A 17,888-nucleotide genomic window follows, 5' to 3' on the forward strand; every position below is an offset into this window, starting at 1 on the left:
GTATTATTTACACACACTATGGAACATTTACATACACATTTAAAATGCACAAGACAAAGCAACTGAGAGTAGAGTAAATGTAAATGCAATGGGGTTGTTGTAACCGGTAGAAAGATTTTACACTAGTATTAGCGGCAAGATTGATAACTATTTGAATCTTTCTTTTTTTGTTAAATACAAAAACAAAACAACATTAAACTAAACAGGAGAAAAATAAATTTGATGTATCACCATATACAAGATTAAAATGGCAACTATACTTTGATCAGCCAGTTTATATTAAGTATGTCCTCTTCCTAAAAAGGAAAGCTGGACAGAGCCCTAGCAATACATATTTTGTGGCTATCTTATTGTAACCAGGAAACTGAGAAAACAAGTGCTTTCCAACTTGTTTTTAGTCATGGTTAGTAATTTAGCAACAGTGGTACTGTTATATAAATATGACCTTAAATTCACTTGGCACTCACAATATAATGTGTGACTGCTAATACATTGACAGATTGTAGAAAAAAATGGAAATGGCACTGCACACTGTGTAGTTTTTACTGTACACCAATAACATTTTATAATGAAAGGGGGATTTTTATTTGATTGGAGATTATATTTGCAAAAATGACCAACTTGTAAAATGTTGAATACACGGATATTCTCCAAATAGCAACAAAATCAGCTAAATGTATATTATATTGTTAGAGATTTTTTGGTATTATCATTTTATTTTCTTACTCTAGTTCACATTAAGTCTATAGATCTTTGTGATTTTCTGTTTAAAGTGTTCTCTTCTTTAAATGACCTGGAGGTCACTACTGTCTGCTCAACTTTACGAGAAATAGATAACACTGAGTTTCTCAGACTTTAAACCCTTTTGCAAGAACACCTCCTAATTTAGTAACCACCTGTGAGCAGTCGTATTTTGTTTTCTTGACAGTATTGACCAAGATTTGAACCGGGCTCAGACCTTTGATCAGATATCACATCTGGACCTGGGTTGTTAGATGTTTGGGTTAGAAGCTTTACGACCTCTGTTGTTTTTCCTGACTGCCCCCTTGCCTGTCCTTCTTTGACAATAAAAACAGGAGCCGTTGTAAGGGCAGCCCAGAACGCTCTGTGGAACTGATCGGAGGAGAAGTTTGATAGAGCCTTCCCTTTTGCAAAAGCTCCACGTAAAATTCATATACGTTGTCTGTGATTCTTTCTTTTATTTAGGTTCGAAAGGAAAATACCTATCATATATTATATTATATTATATTATATTATATTATATTATATTATATTATATTATATTATATTATATTATATTATATTATAATCATCACACATAACACTATTTCAATTTTCACGACAATTACTGACACAAGGAAACAGAACCGTGTCACAACTTGCAGTATTGGATAGACACGTGTGTCTACTCCATGTACATGGAGTCATTTATTTGAATTTATTCACACTGCTGACTAAATGTAACACTCAATGCCTAAATGATAAACATCATTAAGTACATACAGGAAGGATTTCCTGTATCTGTCCGCTGTCGTAGGGACAGATACAGGAAATCCTTCCTGCCACATGCCATCTCACTGTACAATAAAAGCAAAATCGTTGTCCTGCACAAATAAGTCCAATTTCGCACAACTGCACTGTGGCACACTTGCTGTACATATATTTACATATACATACTGTTTCTGCATTTTTGAATCCTTGCAAGGACTGCTCTAAGCTGCTTTTTATATTGACAGCATGTTATATTTTATTTTTATTTTATCTTGTCTACAATTGCTACTCAGTGGTGGTTGTTGTGTGTCTTGTCTCTATGCTGCTGTAACTGCGAAATAATTTTCCTGCTGGGATGAATAAAGTAATTCTATTCTATTCTATTCTATTGACATCGTGTTTTTTCCCGAATGGTCAGTGAAGGCAGCATTCCACCTATCAAGAGCATCCATGGGTATTCCCATATGACGTGAACGCAGCGCAGGACGACAGGAGGCAGAGGTGAAAAGTCTGGATCATGTTGTCATTCCAGCAGAGGCATACGTGAACTGCAAAAAAAGGACACGATAAATAAACATCATTAAGTAGGCCAGCCGAGCACGACCAGGTTCTGTTCAAAAAAGAAGAGCACGTTGATGGTGTTCGCAACCGGCCAGTGTGAGCAAGCTGAAATTTGTTATCGCGCTAACGACGGAGCCTGTTAGCTAACGGCCACCATCATCGCTCCTAGCCAGCTGTGGATCGCCCTGTCTTCCTACGATGGGAAACGCAGCAACTGCCAAGAAAGGAAATGAGCAGGAAAGCGGTGAGCACATGGAAGTCATCCTGTTTGCTTTCAGACATTTAACGTTTTCCGTATCATCATCTGCGAAGCTGGCTTTCGAAAATTCAGTGGGTAGCATCCTTTAGCAGTTGTACGGCACTGGAGCAGACAGTACAGTAACATGAGCTGCACAGGAGAACCATCTTTGGTAGGACAGTTCTACAATACAACGCGAGCTCGCAGTGTTCGTAACAACGTCAGGTTGCTGATGTTGTCAGCTGGAAACTGTGTAACAAATACTAAAAGCAGCTAGTGTTTGAATATTTGTCAGCTCGGTCATCATCAGGCTTACTGTGGGGTTTTCACAGAAGCCGTAAATGTCAAAGAGCACAAAAACTGATTAAATAAATAGATTGGTTTTTGTTTTTTTTATGTTGTTGTGTTTAAGATGAGCCTTCAAGACGCTCTGTTTAACTTTGGGCTCACATCACGTGCCTGAAAGCAAGATAACATCACCAAACAAGCTGCAGGACGATCACCATTAGAGTTTATGTATTTGGTTTGACTAATCCTTTTTAAAGTTAGTACTTCCGGATGTTTATTTAACAAGATCTGTCATATCTAAAAATTAACAAATGTTACTAGCTGTTAATTTGAATAGGAAGAAAATTAATGTTCTTACTGTGCTATTAACCCAATATGAAATGTATTCTGCTACCTATAGCTGTGAAAAACAGCTATATTAGGGCGATATTGGCTTGAAATGTCAGCATAACATTTTGTGGCATTTGTTGCAATAATGATAAAAGTGAAGATATAAAGACTTTTGGCTTAAAATGTCTAAATAAAACAGATGCATAGAGTAACTGTGCTGCCAAACATTGCACTGTAATTGCATTCAGTCACATTTTGCAGACATTCATGTAGATAGTATTTGTTCTTTCATGTAATCAACAGTGGTTCCAATAGCAAAAGTAACAATCATGCTGTCAGTTTTGGAGTTTTGCAAAGAACATCAGGTAGATTTTTTTTTTTTCTCACATAATGATTTATCATACCAATTCTTGTTCCACAATAATTATCTCCAGTGCAATAATTTCCCAATTCTACATAGGATTTAGAACAACCTAAAAGTGTTAGAGCATGTTTTCAATCAAACTAAAATCAGCTGATTTCATATGTGTGGAATACGCTTTCCATCACATGCGTTAATTTTCCATGATTTTGAAATTCAAATGATCTTGACATCGTGAAAGTTTTAGAAATAAATTGATTTGTTACGACATGAAACTATTTTTCTGAAAATTTGCAAACATATCTAATCAAACTCTTTTTTTCTGGTCAAAATGCATTTTGTGCACAGCTATTCTACAGTGTAGCTCATCCATAGATTCCTTGGAGGACGCCGCTGTGGGCATGTTGTTGTTGTGAGCAGCCAGCCTAATCCACCCAACTGTGTCATAGCAGTGGCCTGTCTGCAGAGCCCTGATCTTGACCTGCTTTCTGATTGGCATTAGTTTGTGCTGTCTAACAAACTTGTGACTCGGGCCACCTGCGGTTTCTGCAGAGGAGGGCTGGAGCTGAAACAAGATTAAACGGAAAGCACAAGCAATATCGATGCCATAACTTAGAGTTCCATGTTTATTCTAAACATTCAATCTGTTATTTTGATATGCACAAACTAATTAAGCAAAAAAATATAAAAAAAATTTTGACTATTCTTGATTATTATTATTATTATTATTGCTGAGGGTTATAGTTAGTAGAAAACTGAAGATCTGCAGTATGAAACACATCCACCAGAGAGCACACTATCCTGAATGCTATACCTCCTTCTGCTACTTTGTGAGTGTAACAGGTTTCTTATCAGCAGTCTTGGCTTGCCATGGTTGCACTATGTTTTTGATATGACATTTGAAGTCAGGCCTTCCGGGCTCTGTTTAAATTTTCCCTGTCAAAAGAAAACAATTTGCATGTAAGATGCAGCAAAGTGCTTTCAAACAGCACCATGACGACTCTGGACATGTATTTGGCCACTGTAGCAGAGGACGTGAACAGGAAGCTCAACTTTATGTGGTTAACCAGCCATTGCAGAGCACTTGACTGCATACAGGAAGTTAGTATCACTGGTGTTAAGCCTGCAAACGGTTTCTTTGCCTGAGAGCTTTTCTTACTCGCACATCGAGATATTTGCCTTAAAATGGCACAGGGAAAGGATCACTCCTTTGCCAGTCGCTTAATCAACAAATATCTTAAGAGTGGACAAGAAAACAAGGGACAGGAGAGTGAGGTGCCTCTGATCTCTGAGTTCACCGTCATGTGGGATAAGTTAAGTAAGTGCCGTGGATTTCTTTTTCTCTAATCTTCAGCTCTGAGCAGGGTGGGATGTTGTTTCTTCAGAAAACAGATAGAAACTCAGATATTTTCCCTTGTAACATCTTTTCCATCAAGCCACCGGCTTGGGCTCTTAAACATACCAGTTTATGTATTGTGTTTAAAAATAGTATTTTCTTAAATGTTTGTGTTATCAGATTTCAAAACTAAATTTAAGACTTAAGTTCAACTTTCACAGGGTTTTTTCAGTATGTTCCCCAAATAGTTTCTCTTTTCTGTTATGTTTTCACATTCACATCATCACTTTTTACCTACCAGAACAGTAACAGTTATTTTTAGCATAACGCTTTGTATTGCAGGCTGGTTCTGGCGCTTTAGTCATGTAATATAAGCTGACATCTTAATATCTGTGTCTTGTCTTTTTTGTGCACTGTTTAGTTTTAAATGTGCTTTTTCATTGGATTTCACAATTGGTGTTGTCTTTTTTTTGTCTTTATGAAAAATAAAACTGACCTATATTGTCAGAACAGACAAAAAATATATACTACTGAGTAAAACTCTAAAACAAATTAATTTAAATGTAGCTTAAGAAGAGCTACACAATAACAATAACAAGAAAAGTGAGAGAAAACCTAGGTTAATTATTACCTAAATCTTTATTGTAGTTTAACTATATTATTTGATTTCCTAATACTGTGCAGCCCTAATTAAAAATAAAAGGATTTGGAAAACCAATTATTCCTGCACAGTTACAGGAATAATGTCCTTAATTCTTTATCTTTTGTTGCAAACTGGACTTTCCATTAGTAGTCAAAAAATAGAAGTATAGCGTTTAAGTTGGTTACATATCTGCACAGTGATACGGATGCCTTACATTGTCTCCAGTGTTCGTTTTTTCTACATGTGGTTCTGAAATGTTGTTGTTTTCAGCTCTTCATAAACTGTTCTTCCTCTCTTTTCTTCTCCATCATTTCCATCCATATGGGTGAATGTTCCTGCAATCCGTGGCGAACTGTAGAGACTTTTGGTACGCTCATTGTTCCATGAGACATCCCAAGTCACAGAGAGAATATTTATTATGCACTTTCAACTCACAGGACTTGGACAGCCCTATATCCCAGTTCTAGAACTTGCAAAAACAAATGCAAAAACTAGTTGACTATGTTCAATTTTTTGTGTAAATGAAATTGATGAACAGCAAATCCAATATTAAAATTTACAATTTGTCAATTTTTAAAAAAAACTCTTATTATACAGTAAAAGTTTTTAACCTCTCAAGGAATTTCCTTTCAGTAGGTGAGCTTAAACAAATGTTAAACATTTTAAGCTATTTTAATGGATTATTCATGTGATGACATTATTTGATTACACAGTTGAACATGTAATTGAAATCATCTTAACTTTGCTTATGGTGCTTAGTAAATTTTGATGTTTCATATGGTCTAAAAACAATTGTAAAAATTACGTTAAAAAAGGGGTGGGGTCACAGAAACTACAATTACAAAACTAATTTTGTAATTCTTTCATTTTTGGTTGGATTCAGGGCTGGTACCTTACCAAAAGAGTTACCTTTAAAATGACTAATGGACAAAACGTGCTTAGATGATTATTCGTTTCTGTGACCAAAAGGACACATTCTTTTTGTATGCAATTAATAGAAAAGTGCAGTAGGGTCCTATAGGCTGACTGGTAGTGTACAGCAACAGGTTGGGGAGGGGCAGAAAAGCTCCAGTAGCTCCGGGACTTTCTGTCCCATCTGTTTAGGCAAAACTGACTTTGAAGCCATATGTCTTTAACATTTTAATACATATAGCCACATACAAATAGAATTCCTATCTAATTAAAAAAAAAAACAGTGTGAAAATGTTAAAACTATTTGCACACATATTGATAAAACTCTCCCCTTATAATTCAGTGCAGTAAATTATTTTCTGCCCCCTTTCAGATTTTGTTTTTGCACCAATATATTTCAGATCATCAACGAAATATTAATGTCAGACAAATATATCCTGAGAAATTACAGTTTTCAAAAAATAAAATGAGGATTTTATTTATTGAGGAATAAAAGCTAAACTAAACTGACCTGACCCCATTTGAATTTTGGTTAGTTGGACCAAATTTGTGGGCAAACACTGCCGTCTGGCATTTGTGATAACTGCAGATGATTCTTTTGAATCGCTGTGGGTGAATTATAACCCTCTCTTCTTTGCAAAATAGTTTTAATTCAGCTGCACTGGAGTGTTTTTGCACATGAACAGTCTATTTACTGCCAGGTTACAGCAGGTTTAATTCCAGACTTTGACTAGACAACTTTATTTGAACAAGTCAAGGGTGGTCTTCAGGTGGAATAGTCCTGCTGCGTAATCCAAGTACAGCTGAGATTAAAGTTACACATTGTTCTCTGGACATACTCCATTTATTGTTAAATCATGTACACTGATCGTAAGTGTTCATGATTCAACAAGGACTTAATGCTCTAAATGTTCCTCTGGTTTCTCTTGTAACCTCCTGGATGAGCCTTTCATTTGTTTTTGGAGTAATTTTGGTAGGGCAGGCGGCACTCCTAACAAGGTTCACCAGGTTTCCCATATATTCTCCTTGTCTTGGAAATGACACTTACCTTGATTTGCTGCTGTCCAAAAGCTTAGAAGTGAAAGATGTCTGTTCATCTGTTCTCATCTGGCACTGTGTGTTGCTTTTCGAGAACTTTTAGCTTACTTTATGTGGTCTGCTAAGTTCTAAGCTTCTTGATTTTACATGTCAAGCATTCATCAGTCAAGTGTGACTAGTGAGACTGAGCAAAACAGTATGGGTAATCACTGTCAGTTTGTGATTTAACATTAAAAAGATAATGCTTTTTAATGTGATCCTAATATTATTCTATCCTATTTTATTGTCCTATAAATAAAAACATTATTTTAGAACTGCTTTTGGTTTTTACTCAGGTTACCTTTGTTTGATATTAAAAGTTGTTGGATGATCTGAAATATTCAAGTGTGACAAAAAATAAAAATGGAAGCCATCATATATAACACATTCCAAATATAATTGAAAAATGTCACCTCTATGATACTTTTAATTTAAAAACAGATTAACCTTTGCAAATTTAGGATTTGCTTACCCTTTACATGATCAATGGGAAAAATATAATGACTAAGTAAAAACCAAGCCATAACACCAAAGAGATATTTCATTGCTTTCAATGACTCTGTGACTTTGGACACCTCATGTCAGCCGTGACTTTGACAGTGCACTGTCCTCACCATGCCTGCTCTGTGTTCTCAGTTATATGTATGTTGAACCTCTTGTCTTTTTGTCTGCCGACTGTGTTATTGTCTCTCTCCTTTACCGCAACCACTCTTGAAAGAGATGCAGAACAGCTTGTCTCGAATTTGGCCAGATCTGTAAAGTTCACGGAGCTCTTTGCATCACTTTGTGATTTAAACTTTCCTGCTAAGGCGTGTGGTTTTGACTTGGAATACTTTTTTTTTTTTGTTGCTGTTGTTTTAAATACAGTCCCCACACCCTACTAAGTGACATTTGCCTGACCTCAGAATGCTTTTGTTCCCCTGAAGGTGTAAACTGCCTTTTTTTTTTTAATTCCCTGAATGTAAAATTAGATTTTAAATTGGTATGTCCTGAAATTTGATTTGCTTCAATTTAAAACAGTTTTTCTTGTTTATTTTTAGTGAAAGAGTTCTTAGCAAAAGCCAAAGAAGATTTTTTAAGAAAATGGGAGTGTCCTGCACAGGTAAAGTCCTTTTATTTTTTAAATTTAATTTGTTTGTCTATGATTTTGAAAAAAAGCACATGCAGTTTTTGATCTTCATTTAGTTAAAAATATCTGGAATGCTAACTGATTGGGTATTTCTACAACTTCTTGCAAACAGCAGCCACTTTCACAAAAAATTTTTCCATCCAGCTAATATTTTTTCAGCTCGAGCAATATGAAAGATCTGGGGGAACAACACAAGTAAAGCTGCTTCAACTTACTTCCTTGTTTTTATTACAACATATTTTAACAGTGTACAACAACCCTGGATGAGTTTGAAAGGTTCAAGACTCTGGGCACTGGCTCATTTGGACGTGTGATGCTTGTGAGGCATAAAGGAACAAACCAGTTCTACGCCATGAAGATCTTGGACAAGCAAAAAGTAAGTGCACATTGTTAAAATATGTCCATCACAACACCCTTAAAACTACTGCTGCCGTAAAGGCTTGCTTGTGTAAAGGAAAAAGAATCAGCAGAAATTCTTCATGTGAATGCAGGCGCTGTGTATCTGATGAAAGGAAATGGAGTGCTTCCTTTTATGTGCTGCTAGTACATTATCACTGAAAACCCCAAAGGCTCTTCGTATGAGAGTTTTGATCTTTAAATACTGATGTGGAAGTGGTACAGACAGGCGGTGTTGCTCTTCTAGCGCTGCTCTGTTCCCCTGAATTTGGCTGTTGATTTAAGAGGTTAACCTGTCTCACTTTAACTTTCACTTCAACAAAGCAACTTAAAAATGTTCCTTTACAGAGTATGGCCTCGGCCTCTTTTTCCTCGTTAACTAGTTCTGCCTAATATAAGAAGTATTTCAACTGTAAGTTATTAGACAAACTGACATGTAGCTTTAGATACTTTTTACCTGATGTGTTACAGTTTAATAGTATATTTAGCTCCTAGCTTACACTAGTGATTCTGAACTTTTTGTCCTGCCAGTCCTTGTTGTTGTGCTATTACAAATTCTGCATCCCCCTCTGTAAATACGGCAACTTGCTAGCTGTACGACCTTCTTTTAGCTTTTGACTCTAGTTTGTACATAACGTTTGAGTTCAGATGATGATCTGCCCATTCATCTCATTATGAAATGTGAACACATTTCCTTGCAAAAGTATTCATGCACCTTGGCATTTTACACATAAAAGTATGAAAAGTGTGAGATGCACTTGTATTCAGCCCCTAAGAGTGGAAACTTTGTAAAATCGTTTTTAAGTGCAATTACATCTGCAAGTCTTTTGGTGAGGTCTCTACTAGCTTTGCACATCTAGAGGCTACATTTTGTTTTCCAGTTTATATATTAGCTCATATTTAGACTGGCTAAAAGGCAGCCGGGAACAGCAAACAAGTCAAGTATTGCCACATATTCTTTATTGGATTTATTTCTAGCCTTTGACTGAGCCGTTCTAACACATTCATGTTTTGATTGCAATTATTCCGTTGTCGTTCTGGCTACATGTTCAGGGTCTTTGCCTCGCTGGACAATCAGTATTTGTCTCCATCCACTGTCCAGTTAACTTCAGAGGTCTTTTTGCACAGCAGGATGCTACCACCAGCATGTTTCACATGGGGGGTGGTGTGTTCAGTATGATTTGCAGTTATGGTTTTTTGCCACACAAAGTACTTTGCATGTCGACCAAAAAGTGAAACTTTGGTCTCATCTAAGTGGAGCAACTTCTTCCTCATATTTGCAGTGGTACCTGCATGGTAAATGTTTTCTGCTCTCTTTTAACAATGGCTTTCTTCTTCCAACTCCTCCCGTATTTGTGCAATCCATTAGCACTAGTTGTCCTGTCTACACATTCTCACACCCGAGCACTGGTGCTCTGCAGCTTCTCCAGAGTTACCACGGGCCTCTTGTGTCTTGCAGATGCATTTTCACATTGCTCAATATAGATAGACATCTATTTCTTAATACTTAGTTTTGTAGGTTGCGTGGTTCTCTTTAGATTTTCAGATGACGAAGATGTGGTGTGTTAAAGCTTTGATTAATTTTGGAATATAACCTGACCGTGCTTTTAATTTCTTCACAACTTTATCCCTGACTTGTTTACTGTGTTCTTTGTTTTTCTTCCTGTTGCTTGTTCACTAGTGTGAGAAAAACTCGAAATTAATTAACTCAAAGTCATACATTGTTTACTATTATTTGACTTCTTTAGGCTTTTGGAGTTTATTTAGAATCTAAATTTTAGATGATTCCTCTATTTTTACCAGAGAGGAGGGATACAAATACATACCATACATCTTTTAAAGATCATAAATCTTTTCATATTTTTAACATATACAACATATTTTGCATTCTACCTGTCAAATTCTACAAAAAAACATTTATAAAAGGCACTTTTTATCTGTAAAAATAGTGTTTTATGCTATTAAAAACTTGTCTAGACATCTGTTCATCACATACATGGTGTGCTGTTATTTTGCATGCATATGTTGACAGTCTCTATATCATGAAAGCTCTGCACCACTTCTGAGCTCTCTAGCTCACACATTTGTGAAATATTATTAGTTTGGTGGTAACTTTGCTGCTGTCCCACTGTCTGTGTGCTGACACACAACTTTGAACAATATCTGACAGACCAGTAAACAACTAAGAAAATAAGAAAAACATTCTGATCTAATTTGTTTCCTTATGTTTTCAGGTGGTGAAGTTGAAGCAGATAGAACACACACTAAATGAGAAAAGAATACTGCAGGCCGTCTCCTTCCCTTTCCTTGTCCGATTGGAATACGCTTTCAAGGTACTGATGGATCCAAACCCTTCTGCAGGGTTTTCCGTCTCATTTTGAAAACTTTCTCTCAGTTTATTTCTCTGAATGTCATTGTCAACTATTTATAATTAAACCCTGTCCTGAAAATCAGCTCTAACAAGGTGATGAACCCTTACATAATTTCAATGAAATATAGTGATTTCGGTGAAACAAGCTGTCTGAGGTCAAAATTTATTAGCAAAGGCAAAAGTTGTAATGTGATTCAGTTTCTCATTTGGCTTTAGGATGACATTACCCAGGTGGTTTTGTGAAACAAAAAAGAAACATTACTTCTTCTGCTTAACATTTACAGCTCAGAGGATCAGTTGCTCTCAACAGTCCCACAAATCCAGTCTGTCCTGTTTTATCTGATTAGAAAGATTGTGTTTCTGTTATTTCCTTACACGACTGCGAGGTGCTGCCGTACTTGTTGATAGCAGAAAATGCAGCCGCTAAAATATTTTTGGTGTATGTTTACTGTCATTTCCAGGAAGAAACTCAGACACATGATGGCATGTGTCTGAGTTGGAGTTTGCTTATTAATTTTTAGCAGTAAAAATCTTGTCGACAACTAAAAATACATACATCATATTACATCATTATTAGGTGATGAGGATAAGGATGCCCTTTAATTTGAAAAGTAAATGTTATTATATGGGAAGTAACTTTATTTGAATATATATCTCAGGACAACTCAAACCTCTACATGGTGATGGAATATGTGCCCGGTGGAGAAATGTTCTCACACCTCAGACGCACAGGAAGGTTCAGGTATAATGCACATTTTTGGGGGGCAGTGGGGTTGTTTTTTGATTTATTCATCAATTTATTTACCCTTTTCTCTCAGAAGAGACATGCCTTACTACAGTGTGTCTAATTATTTGTTTCTCTCTTCCAGTGAACATCATGCAAGATTTTATGCAGCTCAGATCGTGCTCACTTTTGAGTACCTTCACTCCTTAGACCTCATCTACAGAGACCTAAAGCCTGAAAACCTGCTCATAGATCAACATGGATACATCCAGGTAATCAGTTCATCTCAGCTTTATTATTAGAAAAATAAAGTCATGAGAGCAGAAAAAACTGAAAACCGATTGACATATTTTCACATGGCTGTCATCTTTTGCCCAGGTCACAGACTTTGGCTTTGCCAAACGGGTAAAAGGCAGAACTTGGACATTGTGTGGAACTCCTGAGTACCTGGCTCCAGAGATCATCCTCAGCAAGGTGAATCCCTCAGCAAGGGTTTCAAAGCAATAGACCTTCAATTTAGTTTGTTAGATTAATCCAAGAGATCTCAAACTTATTGTAGTAAGCGCCATATCAGGTAACACTAAATAATGTAAGTACAAAGGTAGGGAGATGATTTGAAAAATTGACAATTTCCAACATATGTAGTGTTATAGCATGCAGCGCGCGCAGTAAGTATCGAGTCCGATGCTGTTGTTCGGGGGGGGAGGGATATTACTCATTCTGCTGCAAGTTGGCTCAATGTTGACGCGCAAGATGTAACCGGTAAAATCCGGTTTCTTGCGCGGCCTGGTGGTTGGGGACCACTGATATAGAGTATCTGAAAGAGGCGTTAAAAGTTTTCAGGCCTGGCAGGTTTTGTTTCTTTCATTTCTGGGTATAAAAAAAGAAACATAAACAAACTCTTTATTATCACAAGTTGTATTAGTGCTGCTGTGGTTTTTTGGGGGGCAGAGGGGGTTTAAAGACATTGTTCAATAAGCATTTAACTATATCTTGTTCACCAAATCTTGAGGAGATTTACTCATCATCTAACATGAATTACTATTCACCAAGGACTAATATGTAAAGAGAGCAAAACGCTGCATGATGTAGATAAATATTGGGATTTGAAAGAATGATGTCTAATAATGTAGTTTAGTTGGATTATTGTAAAGTTTGCTTTGACATAACTTCAAATTTATGACATATATGTTTCTGTTTGTGCTAAGTGGGATTAAAAAGCAAGCTGACAATGATTTGTAAGGTCAGATGAATCTTTTTTTTTTTTTTTTTCAAACAGCAAATTGACTTCGAAGGCTTGAGTGACTTGTCTGGGTGAGAATTTATTTCTCTTGACTCAGACACAAGACTGGAAGTCAGAAGCCTTTGATGCAAGCAGGAATTGAAGCTGACTGCTGTGCTGACATGGTGCATTATCACCAGGGTTATACCAAGTGACTCTAGGTGTTTTATTGGCTGCACAGCAACTGCAAACAATGCATCCACATTCAGGTTATAATACTTTGCCCCCCACAAACCTAAAGGACATGAATAAGCTGAGATCTCATTTCAACCTTTAGAATCCAATAAAATACTGATAGATTATTTGAGTTATTATTGGATTAAATAAAAAAAGTCCACATTTTTTTGTAGGCCTGGTATTTTGCTTTTCCTATTTTAAGCTAAAAAGTAAATTTTTATTTATTTTTATTATTATTTTTTATTTCAGGGCTACAACAAAGCTGTTGACTGGTGGGCACTTGGAGTTCTTATCTATGAGATGGCTGCTGGCTACCCTCCATTTTTTGCTGACCAGCCAATACAGATCTATGAAAAGATTGTGTCTGGCAAGGTAAGAGAAGATTTTTAAGTTTGAATATTTAAAGCACTTTCTCTCATATGGGTCTTCTATTGGATGCTTTAATTCACATAATATACAAGATATATCTTTAAAATGATAAATGTGAAAATTATTAATAAAAATGTGTTTTTTTTGTAAGATGAAAGCATATATGAATATTCAGTTCTGTGTTACTGTATTGTCCTATAAAGCATGAATATGTTTGATCTGTGTTACTCATCCAGCCAGGGGGCAGGGCTAACATTGCTGTGGGCAAGATGATTGGCCTGAGGTTGAACTACTGTGCAGGTTAACCAATCAAACATAATGTATGATGCATCATAGTGATATACAGTAGGAGGACAATAACGTTTAACAATACTTTTAATAATATAAATAAACCCTGCTGTGAAATACGTTTTTGTCCCTTTACAGATTTCTGAAGTTTTTGGTTATGTTCTCACAATTAAATGTTTCCGGTGATCAATAATGTTTTAATACAAGACAAAGAAGTCTGGATCAATAGAAAAATCTGTTTCATTTAGTAAGGGTAAAAAGCTATGCAAACCAAGAAGTGGCCTAGTCAAAGTTCACACTTAAATTCAACTGATATATGGCATGACCACAATTTCAGCACAGCACTGTTGAAGACTGTTAAAGCAGTTGTTGCTGCCACCAGTGGCAACAACCAGCCATAGGTTTGGATAATTTGGATCGCCTTTTTTCCTAATAAATTAAGTCATTCAGTCATGATCATTTTAAAACTGTTTTTTTTTGTTGCTGTTTTTATTCTGGTTAATTTTGGCAATTGTAAAGTCTGTTTGCTGATCTGAAACCTGTCAGGATAACCCAAAAAAACTGAACTTGAATAAGGAGTAAATATTTATTGAATGTTTGCTATTTTGTTGGATTCTAGCCCTTCTGGCTCATGGTAGGAAGGGGACACATCTCATTTTAGATAATTTATCACTGTTGCTCAGAATGTGTTGCTTCCTTCCTTGTAGGTACGATTTCCCTCTCACTTTAGCTCCGACCTGAAGGACCTGCTGAGGAACCTGCTCCAGGTAGATCTTACAAAGAGATTTGGCAACCTGAAGAACGGTGTAAATGACATAAAAAACCATAAGTGGTTCTCCACAACAGACTGGATAGCCATCTATGAGCGAAAGGTATTTATTTTTTTGCAAGACCTTGTCTACTTTTTAATCCTTGCTGAGAGATTTTGTCTACATATTAAGCATTCGTACTTTTCTCAGGTTGAAGCTCCCTTCTTGCCGAAGTGCAGAGGACCTGGAGACACGAGCAACTTCGACGACTACGAAGAGGAGGACATTCGCGTCTCACAAACAGAAAAGTGTGCAAAAGAGTTTGCTGACTTTTAGCCAGGAGCCCATCAGGTTTCCACGGCTTTGGGATATTTGCACTCTGATGAGAGTTATAAGGTGGAACTGAGGCCATCCTGTGCTCCTAACAATCGCCTCGTTCCTTCATTCCACACGGCTGAAATGAGGTCGTTTTTTGCCATGCCCCCTGGTGCTGCTGGCACCGATCTACACACAGGCAAATTATGCAGACACCGTCACGTTCTGCAATGAAGTACTAGACCACATTCTCATTGCTTTTGTTTTAACTTTTAGTTTTGACTCTCTCTCTCCTTCTTGAAATTTGAATGTGAAAAGCAACATGCAAAATGAATTACTCCCTTTTTAATGAGGTACAGGAAGTGGTAGTATTACACTTTGTTACACATGGTGTTGAAGAGTTTTTTTAATCTATTTTTTATCTTTATCTGTTGTCTGTTACAAACCCCAGCGTGTTTTTAAGGAAGGGGCCTGGTTGAGTTTTGATTAATTTAAACAGCATTTTTATTATTCTGGTGTCCTCAAGACCTGGAAGCGTGTTTCCATCTAGACCTTAAAAGGTGTGACGTCCTTCTCTTTTCTGTTTTTTTATTAAAGCATGACCAAATTGTTAACAAAAAAGGAAAAACTGATGCATTCTCTTGCTTTCAGTTCTTGATGAAAGGAATTACTAGTTACAAGTGGTATCAGGAAGCAGAAACATGTAAGCGCTGTGTCAGCTAAACAGTTGTAGCATGATTTATCCATATCTGATCACAGGACATTTCCTTTTTACCTCAGTCTTTTGATGGAAAGAAATTCTATATTTTCTAGGTACGAGTATATTTCACAAGAAGTGAATCTGAAGACGTTTGCGTTTTGTCCCTGCACACAGTTCGTATGTTTGTGGTACATTTAAAAGTCTGTCCAGAAATGCACTAGCATGGCATTTTCCAATCGCTGAAAGGTCAGTTTGTTACATTATCTGAAGGATGCAAAGCAGTGGTGCTCACTTGGGGTGACCTTTGTCCCCTTTGGGTTCTGTTTTGAGTTTAACTGCTGTGTCTGAGCAGAGCACTCAGCCTAGATTGTGACGTTTTCTTTTCTTTTTTTACTTTTGCATGTGTATGGCTGTGCAGCAGCGTTACTGGAAGCTAATAGTATCCCCACTTTTTTTGTTTTGTAGCCTTGGAATTGTGTCACAGCATGAAGTGTGAAAGCAGGTGATATGTTGGTCTATGTAACGCAAATGCCATAAACAGTGCTGCATAATCACGTAGCAGCAATAACAGAACACAGAGCTATCATGAAGCGAAGTATTGATTTATCTTGGTTACAGCTAGACGGCTCCGTCTTTGGCCTGCAGTTATAACTTGTGGTCTTTACACTGTTTCCTAACTGAATTAATCAAGATTTACCTATTCTGCTTTGCAAAGCTTAGTGGCAACTGATTGAAATTGCTAATGGATAGAAATGTTACATTTTTAAAGGGAATAAGGTAAAAAAAAAAATCTCTTTTTTTTCAATTATGCCACTTCTTAAAATTATTTGTGTTTGTTTTATTTCAATGAGACAAATATAACTTCTATGAGGGATTCTTCTGACTCATTGCATATTGTGCTGCTAAAATGTAGTCCCTGACTCCACATTCTTTTCTCCAGCATGACAAAATATTGCATCTATAAAAATCTATATTTCAGATGCTCAGTACCTACGTAGGTGGTATGCCTTTGATGTTTTCTTTCTTTCGGATAGCAGATATAGTTTTGATTTTGGAAAGCCTGTAGTCCTTTAAAGAGGAGTTTCTTTCTCCCTGTCATCCACAGAGAAGTCTAAATTTCAAATTATAACATACTGGAATCAAAATACACAAAAATGCGCTGTTGAAAGTCTTTCCAAAACTGACACCCGAGTCTTTACATATGAGAGAATAAAAAGCTATTTTGTTAAATTTAAACATTCTTAAACAACCAAATTCAAAAACAAGATTTAAGTAATTATTTGTTTTAATCATTTTGTCTGAGCACATATGCATTTTATGCAATTTAATTTATAAAGGCACAACTGCTACTCATGCATTTTATTTATACATAGAAGTCTAACAAAATAACATTTAATTTTCCATAGGTCTCAGTATGTGTATGAAGGCCTAAAATGTTAAGCGTTGCAAACACCAAAATTGTTTATTTATGTTTTTATTTAATTTGCTACATCTATATTTGATGCATATTGACACCTCTAATGCCTACTGAAATGTATCTTTTTTTTTTCTTTTGTATTTATTCGAAATTATATATTTTTGTCCAGTTTGAAGGGTGAACAGATGGTATGCCTAAAAACAATTTCAAATGTTTTTGAATTTGATGAATCTCACCTGGCCCACAAGCATGTCTCTGTCCAACTGCCTGTGTGTAAATCCTCTCGGAAACAAATATGTAGGCAATTGCCAGCTCTTCTTCTGTATCATCTGTTCTACCCTCCCTCATGTGTGTGATGTTTGTTGAAATTTGATGTGAAACGACGGCACCTTTCCCTGAGCAACTTCACACTCCTCCCTGACTGAAGGAAATCAGTTCTATGAGTTCTTGTAGCTAGTCACACGTGCCAGTATGGGAATCAATAATCTGAAATGTGTCTGTAATTTAGTTTGTGGATATTTTTGCACATCATTTAGAAAGCTGACACATTATTTTTCCCAATCATATTTACTTGTGTTTGCAAGCGAAGTACACTTTGCTGTAGCAGATTTTATGTAACAAAGAGGATATGTCATTATAATAAATTCTTTTTATTGAAATCAACAATTTGTGTGTTTCTGTGAGGAATGCTCGTCGTTAAACCCGTTAAACTGCAATTGTACTACATTTCCCAT

At 36.4% G+C, this 17,888-nt stretch overlaps 1 protein-coding gene across 3 annotated transcripts; it reads left to right on the top strand.

Moving 5' to 3' along the window:
- The first annotated feature begins 1,951 nt into the window (after window positions 1-1,951).
- On the top strand, window positions 1,952-17,813 carry prkacba (protein kinase, cAMP-dependent, catalytic, beta a). 3 transcript variants are annotated; one of them, XM_028027550.1, is made up of 11 exons: window positions 1,952-2,296; window positions 5,607-5,615; window positions 8,278-8,339; window positions 8,614-8,742; window positions 10,997-11,095; window positions 11,793-11,875; window positions 12,003-12,129; window positions 12,236-12,331; window positions 13,566-13,688; window positions 14,681-14,845; window positions 14,933-17,813. In XM_028027550.1, exons 1-11 carry the CDS (start codon window positions 2,251-2,253, stop codon window positions 15,056-15,058), a joined length of 1,065 nt encoding a protein of 354 aa, XP_027883351.1. In that variant the 5' UTR covers window positions 1,952-2,250; the 3' UTR covers window positions 15,059-17,813. The 3 variants fall into 3 exon arrangements, with proteins under 3 accessions (XP_027883351.1, XP_027883352.1, XP_027883350.1); XM_028027551.1 differs by lacking the exon at window positions 5,607-5,615; XM_028027549.1 differs by lacking the exons at window positions 1,952-2,296; window positions 5,607-5,615 and adding an exon at window positions 4,028-4,587.
- Window positions 17,814-17,888: the final 75 nt, after the last annotated feature.

This window comes from Xiphophorus couchianus, chromosome 9 (genome assembly GCF_001444195.1).
Source record: "Xiphophorus couchianus chromosome 9, X_couchianus-1.0, whole genome shotgun sequence".
Taxonomy (NCBI): Eukaryota; Metazoa; Chordata; class Actinopteri; order Cyprinodontiformes; family Poeciliidae; genus Xiphophorus; species Xiphophorus couchianus.